At 45.5% G+C, this 12,953-nt stretch overlaps 1 protein-coding gene across 6 annotated transcripts in view; it reads right to left on the bottom strand.

Moving 5' to 3' along the window:
* Positions 1–12,953, bottom strand: part of CEP131 (centrosomal protein 131) — a 60,253-nt gene that overhangs the window by 27,619 nt on the left and 19,681 nt on the right. For all 6 annotated transcript variants that reach the window (XM_061615761.1, XM_061615762.1, XM_061615760.1 and 3 more), the window contains exons 9-16: positions 11,527–11,646; positions 11,196–11,364; positions 9,376–9,476; positions 8,948–9,130; positions 8,236–8,427; positions 2,226–2,363; positions 1,559–1,684; positions 1,148–1,264 (exon numbers count right to left, since the gene is read on the bottom strand). In XM_061615761.1, coding sequence (XP_061471745.1) covers positions 1,148–1,264; positions 1,559–1,684; positions 2,226–2,363; positions 8,236–8,427; positions 8,948–9,130; positions 9,376–9,476; positions 11,196–11,364; positions 11,527–11,646 — 1,146 coding nt within the window. The remainder of the gene's footprint in view (positions 1–1,147; positions 1,265–1,558; positions 1,685–2,225; positions 2,364–8,235; positions 8,428–8,947; positions 9,131–9,375; positions 9,477–11,195; positions 11,365–11,526; positions 11,647–12,953) is intronic.

The following is a 12,953-nucleotide window of genomic DNA, read 5'->3' as shown; positions in this document are numbered from 1 at the left end:
CTCTGAATCTCTTACTTTCCTTTTCCCAGAAACTTTATAGCTATGGGTAAAAGGAAACCAACATGGTGAGTCTCTGCTTTTAAGAAGGGACAAGTGTAACATGGGACTGAATAGCTTCTGATAGTGAAGCTCATTCCAAATGGGATGAACAACAAAGGATGGAAGGGATGATTCTGCAAATCCACCTAGGATAAGCGCACCGGTTTGGGAATGGTAACATAATAGCTACAAATGCCCTTGTAGAAAGCAGTGTTGATGTGAACTCATTAGAACCAGCACTAAAAAAGATATAGTCTCTAACTTGCATTAGTACCTAAGGCTAATTCTTACCCACTTTCATGCAGAGATAAGTTACAGTCCAGAACAAGCAGAATAAACTGTTATTGCACCTGGGCACTCTTGTTCCAGTCATTTCAGTGTGAATCCACTGACCCAGGAAGGATCACATTATCTCCAGACACAACAAGAACAAGAGAAACACACTTTGTCATTGCTCCTGCTACCCTAGAATGCCTGGCTGAGCTGAATTTATTTTAAGAGGACAACCAAGCTCTACTTACAGATTCTCAGTCATAACTGACTCTCCACTTTATTCCAAATACAAACATCTCTCATTCTGCTGAAAATCAATTGCCTTGTGCACAGCATAAGATATTAGAAATCACTCTCCACTTGCTAAAGAAGGGGAAGGGTGGCTCCAAATATAACATGTCACATAAATACCTGAGTGTCAGCAGACAGACCAAGCCCTCAGGCATATCCAGACAACCAAGCATAGAAAAAAAGGGGGGAAAGTATTCTGGTGGGTTTAGTGGAGATTCTTCTAGTCAGGTTTGTTAGGGTATAATAAGAGGCCTTCCCCATTGTATTGCATACAAAAGGAGAAGGGAACCAATTACCTATACACAGGGCACTGTGTATGTGAAAAACAAAATAACTTCTATATTTCAGCCAGCCTTCGCTCCTGCCACCCAAGCATTCTGTAGCTCCCATCTTGGCTGATCAGGATGGAGCTCTCTGGAAGGTATCAAAAATCACTTATGGCTTTCCTGTGGTTCCTGTCTGAGAACCAAATGTGAACCATTCAGATATTTTATCTAGCTGTTGTGTAGCTCTCTCACCCAAAATTCTAAAAGACATTTCTCACCAGCTCCTGCTGCTCCTGCATCTGGGCAATTTTCTTCGTGTATTTCTGATCCACTTGCTTCAATTCGGTCACCACTTCTTCACATTTCTCACTCAGGGCCTTCTTATCATCAATCAGCTGGAGGGAGGATAAGTTATGGCACACCCTAACAATTGCATTCCATATAATGGCATACTAACTGTTCATCAGAGCGCGCACACTTTCAGGCTGCCACCTTTTCTCAGTGGCAAATGGAAGCAGAGCCCCTTCCCTTCACCATCCTAGCCCAGAATTACACTAGTTGACACACAGAGAGGGTAAAGGGTAGATATGCCAGAACTGCAAGAGAAGCAGAGAAGGGGGCTGCAAGCAGGAGGGACAAAATAATTTCTTCACCTTTCCATCTGCAAAAAGGAAAAAGGAGGAAATTACCTGGTCAATGAAGGCTAGGTGTCGTTGGATAGCTGCCTCATACTGTTCCCTCTGCAATGCCAGTTGGTGGCTCAGCTCCTTCTCTGTCTCTTTGACATGCCGCACAGTCAGCTCCCGCTGCTGTGCCTGCCAAGGCACGAGACAATAGCCAGGGCATATTAAGGACGAGTTGGGTTATGCAGTCAGTCAAATTAAATCCCCCCAAAACAGAGAAGAAACAAAAAGAAAACACACACAAGTATGTTGCCTCTCAGGCAAAGGATCTGCCCATATAAAGAAACACAGGAATCTGCCTTATCCCAAATCACACCACTGGTCCATCTAGCTCAGTACTGTCTACACTGACTGGTAGCAGCTCTCCAGGGTTTCAAGGCAGGGGTCTCTCCCAGTCCCTACCTGGAGATGCCAAGAATTGAACCTGTGATCTTCTGCAGAAGATGCTCTACCTTTTCTCATACTGATGGTTCAGTATGGCTTCACAAACCAGACTGCAGAAACCCGAGCTGAGAGGAAGGCTACTGTTCAGCCTCTTTGACTGCTCAGGCTTTAAATCCATGCACCTCCCACACAACACAGCTAAATCCTGGACCCTGCCACACCTTGTGACACAGCCTCCCTCTTCTCTAGCACATGCAGACCTGCCAGGGATTAGGATCTGGTCACCCACCAGTGCTGTCTGTAGCAACGTGATGGCTTTCTTCTTCTCTTCTACTTCCAGCTTCAGCCGCATGATGGAGCTAGTGACCTCTGTGGCAACTGCTGATGCCTGCTCCAGGTGGGCTAGCTCTTCTTCTGACAAGAGCCCCTGACAGGTGTGGCACCCAGAAAGCAAAGAGGGTCAGAATGAGGAACAACCCCTGCCTCCCTCAGCAATCATCTCCACGGATGGAAATGTATGTCTTGAAGTTGTCTCCTTCCATATACTAAATCAGTACCAACTTATTCAACTCACAGTTTACTGGTTTCTCACACACACACACTCACACACGGGAGTGGTACTAAAGGGGACTACAAGGGTAAAATTTAACATAGAAGGCATAAAATCAATGTCAGGCTCTACCTTCGGTCCCTCCCAAAGGCTCTCCGGAACAAGATCGTTCAGAAGTCTCCGGAAAACCATCAGGGAGGGAGCAGAGTGGACTTCTTGGGGTAGGGTATTCCAAAGCTTGGGGGCCACAGCTGAACAAGCTCTCTCTGGCATGCCTGTCAGTCTAACGTCTTTCACTCCAGGCATGCAGAGGAAACCAGAGGCAGATGATCTTAAATCCCAGGAAGGTACATATGGGAGTAAGCGGTCCCTCAGGTATATTGGTCCAAGGCCGTTTAGGGCTTTAAAGGTCAGAACCAGCACTTTGAATCAGGCCCAGAAGCAAATTGGGAGCCAGTGGAGTTGATAAAGCACAGGGGTGTTATGCTCCCTGCGCCATGCTCCAGTTAACATTCTGGCTGCTGTATTTTGAACCAACTGTAATTTCCAAATCGTTTTCAAAGGCAGCCCCACATAGAGTGCATTACAGTAATCAAGCCTTGATGTCACCAATGCATGTGTCACTGTGGTCAAGTCAACTGCCTCCAGGAATGGACGCAGCTGGTAGACCAGTTTGAGTTGGCCAAAAGCACTCCTGGCTACTGCAGCCACCTGATATTCAAGCAGCAGGGCAGGATCCAGGAGGACTCCCAAACTGTGGACCTGCTCCTTCAAGGGAGTGCAACCCCATCCAGAACAGATTGCAACCCTGTCCCTGGTGCAGTTTTTCTCTTGACCAGCAGTACTTCCGTCTTGTCTGGATTAAGTTTCAGTTTGTTAGCCCACATCCAGCCCTTCACAGCCTCCAGGCACTGGTTTAGGATCAGCACTCCCTCCCTGCCATCAGGTGGTAGGGAGAGATAGAGCTGAGTGTCATCAGCATATTGATAACATTGTACTCCAAATCTCCTGATGACCTCTCCCAGCGGTTTCACATAAATGTTAAAGAGCATGGGAGACAAAATGGAACCTTGTGGTATCCCACAGGTCAACGGCCAGGGGGTCGAGCAGTAGTGTCCCAGCACCACTTCCTGGGTCCTGTCCGTCAGGTAGGACCAGAGCCACTGTAAAACAGTGCCTCCCAATCCCATCCCAGCTAGACAGCCCAGAAGGATACCATGGTCGATCATATCGAAGGCCACCGAAAGGTCCAGCAGCACCAACAGGGTGTCTGATGCACGGTGTAGGTCATCAAGCAGGGCAACCAAGGCAGTCTCTGTCTCATGACCAGGCCTGAAGCCTGATTGAAAAGGGTCTAGATGGTCCAATTCATCCAGGAAAACTTGGAGCTGAGCAGCCACTACCCTCTCAATCACCTTGCCCAGAAAGGGGAGATTAGAGACTGGGCAGAAGTTGTTAAGATCCGCAGGGTCTAATGAAGGCTTTTTTAACAAAGGTCTTATCACAGCCTCCTTCAGCAATGTTGGCATAGAACCTTCCCTTAGGGAGGTGTTAATTAAATATGCCAACCAGTCAGCCACTCCCCCTCTGGCAGATTTGATTAACCAAGATGGGCAAGGGTCAAGGGAACAAGTAGTGGCCCTCAATTCTCCCAGAATCTTGTCCACATCCTCAGGCTTTACAAGCTGAAAAGTATCCATAGAAAAATGACCAGAGAAAGCTTCGAGGACATCTGGCACAACTGTAGTTAAAGAGGGTCCAAGTCAGTCCGAATGTGAGCAATTTTATCTGCAAAGTGCCTCACAAACATGTCACAGCGAGCGACTGAGGGCTCAGGGCCTAATGTAGGGTCAGAGCCCAAAAGACCCCAGACCACCCAGAAAAGCATCGCCGGACAACACTGAGCAGACGCAATGGTGGTAGAGAAGTGCACTTTCTTCGCCGCCATCACCGCCTCATGATAGGCTCGAAAATGAGCTCTAGCCTGTGTTCGATCGGAAGCAGACTGAGTTTTTCTCCATCGTCGCTCTAGCCGTCATCCCTGCTATTTCATCAGGCCCAAGGTTTGAGTAAACCAAGGTGTATTATGGGCCTTCCCTGGTGGGAGAGGGCGCTTTGGAGCAATAGTGTCCACTGCCTGGGTCATCTCTGTATTCCAGAGATTGAACAGGACTTTAGCAGTATCGCCAGCCATGCTGGGAATATCCCCCAGAGCATTCAGGAAACCATCTGGATGCATGAGGCTCCGGGGGTGGACCATCTTAATCGGTGCTTCACCCCTGTGAAGGTTACCGGGGGCACAAAGTCTAAACCTTGTCAGGTGGTGATCTGTCCATGACAACAGTCACTAAGAACCCCTCCACCCTCAGATCACCTTCTTCCTGTCCTGAACAGAACACAAGATCAAGTGTGTGTACTGCCACATGCGTTGGTCCAGATCATATTAGAGACAGCCCTATGGTTGTCATGGCAGCCACGAAGTCCACAGCTGTGAGTCTAACCTTGGCATGTATGTTGAAGTCACCCAGGACCATCAGCCTGGGGAACTGCAACACCAACACCGAGACCAGCTCCACCAGCTCAGGGAGGGAGACTGTTGGGCAGCAGAGAGGACGGTACACCAACAGAATCCCCACTCTGTCTCCCTGACCCAACACCAGGCACACACTCAAAGCAGGGAAATTGGGCAGCTATAGTGAATGCATCAGGGGAGCAGGAGACCCGACCTCCTCTTGGAGATATTGTACTGCCCTACAAATTTGTCAAATGCAAACACAATTTGGGTTGGTCTTTCACAGTCCAATCCACTTCCTGTGTAGCTTGGAAGAATTTGGTAACATGTGCCTCTGAGCACATGGTGAGTGGTGGCAACACCTGCCATCTCCAAAGATGAAGAATTATATTTTTGTATGTTTGTTCGTGTTCTTCTTACTTTGCCTCTTTCCTGTGTTACTCATGTTTCTACAGAGAATCTAAACAAGAAAATTTTATTTCCCTCATTATTCATCCTAGAAATCTGTGTCAAATTTATTTTTATTAATTTCAAAGCCTTTTTATTGTTCTATTTCTACGTTCTATTTCTATTTTGGGCGCATTAACAGTTGAATCTGAAACTGCAGTTTGATGTAAAATCAGTCTGATTCCAATATGTTGCTACTTCAGCAATGACTCTAGCTGTTGGAAAAAAGAGGATGCATGTTTTCAGCCTGCTATGTTTAAACCATTTCATTTAAGGCAAGGTGGGCACGGTCAATTAAAAACATAGAGCACACCTAGAATTTTGCTAGAACGTATTTCACCTCCCACTGTTTTATCTTGTGCAAACTGAGACACTCCAGATGTCCACTGGAGACTATTCTGAAGAATAGTAGTGTCATTATTCCACAATTATTTTTGGAGTGTTTTTTAGCATAAATTTTGCAAAGTGTTGCTGTATTTCACATATTCACAGAAACAGAAACAAAAGAAAATGATTTCCTATAGAAAACGTCACTAAAATTGCAAAGTAAATCAGACATTTAAAGTGACTATCTGAACTATATCAACTGTCTTAATAATGTTGCTTCCTCCCTGCTAAAACAAGATCAGCACAGCACATGTCTTCTTTCTATTATTTGGGCCGATTGCAGGTGTTGCCACCACTCACCATATGCTCAGAGGCACGTTACCAAATTCTTCCAAGCTACATAGCAAGTGGATTGGACTGTGAAAGACTAACCTAAATTGTGTTTGCATTTTGACAAATTTGTAGGGCAGTACAATATCTCCAAGAGGAGGTCAGGTCTCCTGCTCCCCTGGTGCATTCACTACAGCTGCCCAATTTCCCTGCTTTTTAAAGTTTGATGGCAGAAGGGGGAGGGGAGGAGAAGGACAGGTATGATCATTTGCATGTTTATTGAGTTCAGTGGGATTTACTCCTGTTCAGTCAAGCTTAGGATAGGTAAAACTGATCAGGGGGAGAGAGAGGGAGGGCTGAAGTGGGCAGGGTAGGAGGAAGAAAGAAGAGAGGAGGGGAGGAAGAAGGGAGAGGAGAGGCGAGGGAAAGGAGGGGAAAGGCAGGTCTGATCATTTGCATGTTTACTGAGTTCAATGGGATTTACTCCTACACAATCATGGTTAGGATAGGTAAAACTGACCATGGGGGAGGGGGAGCGGGAGGGGAGGATTGGACGGGGTCAAAGGAAGGGGGAGGACAGGTTTGAAAATGTGCATGCTTATAGAGTTCAATGGTATTTACTCCTGTGCAATCATGGTTTAGATAGGTAAAACTGACCATGGGGAGGAGGAAGGGGAGGGGGAAGGAGGTGAGGGGGATGGGGAGGGACAAAGGAAGGGCAAGGGAAGGGGCAAGAGGGAGGGGATAGGATGGAGGAGAAGAGAGGGTGGGTTTGATCATTTGCATACTTTTTGAGTTCAATGGGATTTATTTCTGTGCAATCATGTTTGAAAATGGAAACAGACTGCCTTCAAGTCAATCCCGACTCATGGTGACCCTATGAATACGGTTTTCATGGTAAGAGGTATTCAGAGGTTATTTTACCATTGCCTTCCTCTGAGGCTGAGAGGCACTGATTGGCCCAAGGTCACCCAATGAGCTTCATGGCTGTGTGGGGGTTCGAACCCTGGATCGTAGTTCAACACTGACCTGGGAGAGGGGCAGGAAGGGGAGGAGGAGGGGAAGCCCCTTTCTTTTCCAAAAGGAAAACACTGTGAACAGTATCATTGCTTTTCAGCATTTCCCCCACCTTTTTATTCTACAGCAGGCACATGTAGCCTCCCACCCAAATTTAAACCAAAGCTGTCCCTGGCCACATCCACACCAGGCCTTTATTTCACTTTAGACAGTCATGACTTCTCTCAAAGAATCCTGGGAAGTGTAGTTAGTGAAGGGTGCTGAGAGTTGCTAGGAGATGCCCTGTTCCCCTCACAGACCTTCAATCAGAGCAGCTGACTGTTAAACCACTCTGGCCACTGGAGCTCTGTCAGTGGAATAGGAGTCTCCTCTCAGCACCCTTCAGAAACTACACTTCCCAGGGTTCTTTGGGGGAAGCCATTACTGTCTCAAATGAAATCAAAGTCTGGTGTGGGTGTGGCCCCCTGATTAGCCAAGCCAAGCAGCTGTGAGTCTGGCTTTTAGAACACTGACAGTTGGTTCTTACTGAGCATGCCTGACACTATCATTCAGTTCAATGCAATATTTCTTAAATTAATTAAAAATCAGCCAGGCATTTTTTTAACTTTTAAACTGCAGAAGATGAAGGTCAGAGTATTGGGCAACGTCAGTAACAGGATTACAGGTACTCTGTGAACATGGCTGATTTTTAATGAATTTCAACAGATTACGAGAACTCTGACAGAAAAAAGTCCAAAAGGGCTCTGGGTTTTTTCCCCCTTTTAGATTTTGAACTCTCGATTCTCTCTGACTGTTTTGTGTATCTCCATGAAAATTGAGAGGGTTGTTAAGCAAGCGTTTCTGAGTTCAGGACTATAGGTTTTGTAAGGTTTTGTTTTGAAATAAGCTTATGGGAAGCATCAGAATGGCATGGGGGGTATTTTCAATTTAACACTGCAGAATGCGAAAAATCCACGCTGGCTATAGTATACAGCCAGTCTCGTGGCTGTATAATGAATTTATGAGCTTGCAAACTCAATCCTCTTTTGCTCCATCAGGTGGAGACAGATGCCCACTTCCTTGCAAACCAGTCATTCCCATCTCTGCTGAAAGTCAACCTCATCCCCTGGCACTCACCTCTCTCTGTGAAGCAGAGGCAGCAGACTTAGGTCGCTCCTGCTCAGATTTCTCCATCTCATCCAAGAAGCTAATAATGCTCTGAAGTTTGGCTTCTGAGAGCAGCGTGCCTTCCTCAGGGACTCCCGGAGAGCAGTTCAGTTTCCCAAACTTCTCCAGGTTGTCAGCAGTCAGGGAATTTGAGTCAGCCTCCTGTATTGGGGTGAGGGGTGGGTGGAGGGAAAATACTGGACAATGATGCTAGATTTCACCTATGAGTTGCAGATAAGAATAATTTGCTGTAGACATGTACTTATTGATATGGATTGCATTTCCCAAGAAAACCATCCTCTAGCCCACTTCAACTGGAAATCAGATGCTAATATGAGTTAAATGGAGGAAAGGAATTTCTCAAAAGGGGATGTTTTCCTGAGCTTTGTCTCTCTTTAGGATGACTAAACATGTAAATAATACCATCAAAAGTATTTTGAGTTGGTGGAAGCCTTTTAAGTTATAGCTCACAATTCATTGTCAGTAAATTATAACCAGAGCATACAACTCAAGACAGTGAGCGATGGGATGTCCCTCACTTCCTGACCCATGTAAAAAATAAAGCAAACAAATCCTAGATAAGGTTGAAGATTAATAACTTTGGCCTAAACCATGAAAAAGGACCAACAGATAAAGGCAGAGAGATCTTTATATCTGCCTCACCCCCTCCTATCCAAGTTACCCCATCTATCCAAGCATATTTATCCTCTTTGGAGGCCCTGGGTTGTGGTGGCAATTCTGGCTCCTCCTCCAGCAACTTTAATGTGTCCAGTAGCTCATTAAGGGTCACTTTGGATTGTGCCCTGCTGGCTGCTGTGATAATAGTCTCCAAGTCTTCATTGGTCATCTTTCCAGAGCTGACATCCTGAAAAACAGAGAAACCCATGTATGGTGAGATTGCATGAATGGTGGTAAATTGAGAGTATTATTAGTGTTGCATTCAAATGGAGGGAGTAGATCTATCTTCTCACAGTAAAGCTTGCTAGGTCATATATTTCCCAGCTGAACAGAACATTTTATAGCAAAGAACCTGTGCAGATTAGGAAGTGAAAGGGGTAAAAGAAAACAGTAATTAAGCTTTTGGGAGCATGAGAAGACAGAAAGCGGCACCTGTGGCTGCTCTTCAGGTAGTTTGTTTTGTCCTGGGGCAGACAGACATGCCATAGCAGAATTTTCTTCTATATCTGTAGCTGCCAAGTGGAAGCTGGCATCTGTAAACAACAACAAAAAGCATTTGCTACAGTGGGAACACAGTGCCCACAAAAAAATGTATTTTTTAAAAAAAGATGAGCAAAGGAATATGAAATCTCTTCCATGGCGTGCATGAAGGCATGGTATATGGCGGGAGTGGGGAGGAGACTTTGTTTTAGCCCTACCCCAAGGGCCACATTCTTTTGTGGGTAAGTTTTCAGGGACTGCATGCCAGTGGTGGCTGGGGATGAGGCAAAAGAGGCAAAACAACAGATGTGAGTCTTACCTTTCTACAGTATGCTCCTTTCCAGTCATGCAAAACTCAGGTTTCCAAACACAGGGATGGCACCAGGGGGCAGCCAGGTTGGGCTCTGGCTGAGAGCCCCTGAAGGGCCCCTGCTTAGGGTGGGAGGGTGGTGCTCCTGTTCTGTGATCTACAACAGCGGTGGGTCCAGCAACCCAACCTTGCCGCAGATTGTGGAGAGGAAGCTCCCAGTCACTGCTCCCAATACAGACAGCGTGGGCTTCAATAAGCCTACATGCACACCCCACCTACTTCTCTCATCAGGGTAAATGCCATGCACTGTATGCACATGTCTGCCATCCCCTAAGATGGCAGCGAGGGCTTCCCTAAGAGGCTGATGTCCCCACCACTATCTTGGTTGATGGCAGGCATGATTACTATGCACACACATCATTCATATGATACAAAATGTAGGTGGGGCATGCAAGTGGGCTTATTAGCTCCATGCTGCCTGCATTGGGGGGTGTTGGGCTATGGCACCATGGGCCCGGGTCAGGCTGGTGCCCAAGGGCCCAGTTATGCCTGGTGCCAGCCTTGCACACGCACACAAACACAAACTCTTTCTCTCCATCCTACATCAGACAAGCAGGGGGCATTATTGCTCTTCTAGGACACATTCAAACAAGTAAAAAACACTTGAGAAGAGTGCAGAGCAGGGCTGGTGAGAGGATGGCCTGGGAGGGGTCCTGGGGGCTACACAGACCAGGAGACATAGATTTGGTCCCTGGGGCCTGAAGTTCCTCACCTCAGCTATATAGCAAGTCTGATAAACATTTCCATATTTACACTACAAGGCAGAAATGTTGGTGAGCATCACATCAGATTCTTCTTTGATTTGCTCATAACAAGCAGTTGGGTAACCAATTGCAAGGTGAAGCTGTGCATTATTGGAACAAATGCAACTGTAAGCCACACATTTTGGAGACACAGCAATGTACAATTCAGCAATGGTATCTCTATTTCTTTCTTTTGAAGTAATTTCCACAGGACCTCTCAGCAACCATTTAGCTGCAGCAATCAGCTGCCTGCATCTTCTCCTTAACATTTCTTGCTTGGCCAGCTTCTCTGAACTTACCCACTGAAAATCTCTGGCATGGCACTCTATCTTTGTTTCTCCTTTCTGCATCCTGTAGTCTCAATGATGAGATACTAAAATTTTGCAATTCATCTGGTAATCTGACAGGACTGTATGTCTACCAGATCCAGTATGAGTGCACAGAGGGTATACTGCAGCAGTGGGGAACCTGTGACCCTCCAGAAGTTCTGGGGACTCCAATTCCCATCAGTTCCAGTCAGGCATGGCCTATGCTCAGGGATAATGGGAGTTGTAATTTAACAACATCTGGACACTCAGAGGTTTCCCCATCCCTGGACTAGAGAAATATTCAGGTGACATCTGAAACCAGCAGTTTCACAATCTACCAGTACTTCTCACCTGCATTGTTGGCTTTGATGATACTGTTGGCAGGGCTGGTGTTTTTCACAGAGCCAACCTTCTCAGGTTTTCTTCTTCTGGCTTTTTTGCTGTCTTGCATCGCTGCCAGCTCTTCCTCAACCAAGCGTTGTGTATCTAAAGCTTTTTGGGCTCTTTTTTGCTGCAGCTCCTAGTAGGTAAAAAAAATTATTGTTAGTGCTGTGTTGTTGTCCATTTGCTCCTTCAACATGCAGTATTGGTAAACAAATGTGCGTTGTGTTCTGAGCAAAACAAACCAATCAATCAATCCTCCTAATACTCAGAGCTTGCTATGATGGTATCAAGTCTCTACCTGTATGGCTGCTCGCCTGGCAAGACGTGCCTTCTCCTCTCGAATCTTCCTCCTCTCTTCGTCTCGCCTCCGCTGCAAATCCAAAACGTTGCCCTCCTCTGAGAGTTGCTGCTGCTTTTCCTTAAATGATTTATAGCAGAAAGGATTATGAGGCCTAATTATCACTATCCAATTCCACTACAGAGGAGAACTGGATTTTGCCCCCAAAGCAAATTTAACATGCAGATATGTTTTTATTAAGACACCAAGACACTCAAGAAATACAGATGCAGACATTACTTACATTGGGACAAACTGATTTAAGGCTCTACTACTACAAGGACAGGATAAGGATGGCATTTTGAGTAGCCTTTTGCATATGCAGTTGCCAAACGGCTGTGGAAGAGAAGCATTTTCAACTTTTGACAGAAAACAAACATACAAGGAATATTGTAAAGCGTAGATTGTTTTATAAGAGCATGTTCAATATCAAATTCTGTATAAAGGATGAGGCTGCTGTGTAAATGTACAAACAAGTAAATTCCTTGAAAAACAGCTCTCTTTCTTTTCTTTTTAAAGAACAATTTTAAGAACATAAAAAGAGCCCTGCTGGATAAGATCAAAGGTACATAGAATCCAGCACCCTATTCGCACAATGGCCAACCAAATGCCTATAGGAAGCCCACAAACATGATCTGAGCACAACACAGCTCTCTTCCATTTGATTCCCAGCAACTGGTAAAATGAGGCATACTGTCTCCGACAGTGAAGGTAAAGCATAACCCAAGTTTCTGACTCTTCTGACCATGTGAGGAGGGGGTCTGAAAAAGTGTATGGACAGCAACTGATGTGATCAGAAAAGATATGAGCATAACATTTTGAAAGTGAGGGAACGTAGGCTTCAGGGTCCTGCACGATCCTCTCATTGCCCACCCCTCCAAGGAAAGTTACTATTCCCAGTCACCTGCTTGTATAAAGTATGATGATTTATTAAATTTATATCCCATCCTTCCTCCCAGAGGGCGACCAGGGCGGCATCCAAAAACACTAAAAACATCTTTAAAACATATTTTTTTAAAAATGTAAAACAATTTCAACACAGATGCAGACTGAAATAAGATCTCTTCTTAAACGGCTTGATGAATTAATAAGGTCTTCAATAGGCGCTTGAAAAGACAACAGATTGGGACCGTTTAATACTTGTAAACTGAATTCCAAAGTGTAGGTGCATAAATATACTAAAGGTATGTTTCCTATGATGTGCAGGCAATCACCTGATGAGATGGCATCTGCAAGAGACCCTCAACTGCAGAGTACAGTGATTGAATAGGTATATAAGGAGTAAGATGATATTTCAGGTATCCACCTGAGCTCTACACTTTAGTTCTACAGGTCTTTTCCAAAAGATTGCATGTCCTTTAAAAAACTGACTCACGGAATAGTGAAAA

Source organism: Rhineura floridana, chromosome 3 (genome assembly GCF_030035675.1).
Source record: "Rhineura floridana isolate rRhiFlo1 chromosome 3, rRhiFlo1.hap2, whole genome shotgun sequence".
NCBI lineage: Eukaryota > Metazoa > Chordata > Lepidosauria > Squamata > Rhineuridae > Rhineura > Rhineura floridana.
The sequence above is the reverse complement of the archived record's forward strand: the minus strand, read 5'-3'. Positions and strand labels throughout refer to the sequence as shown.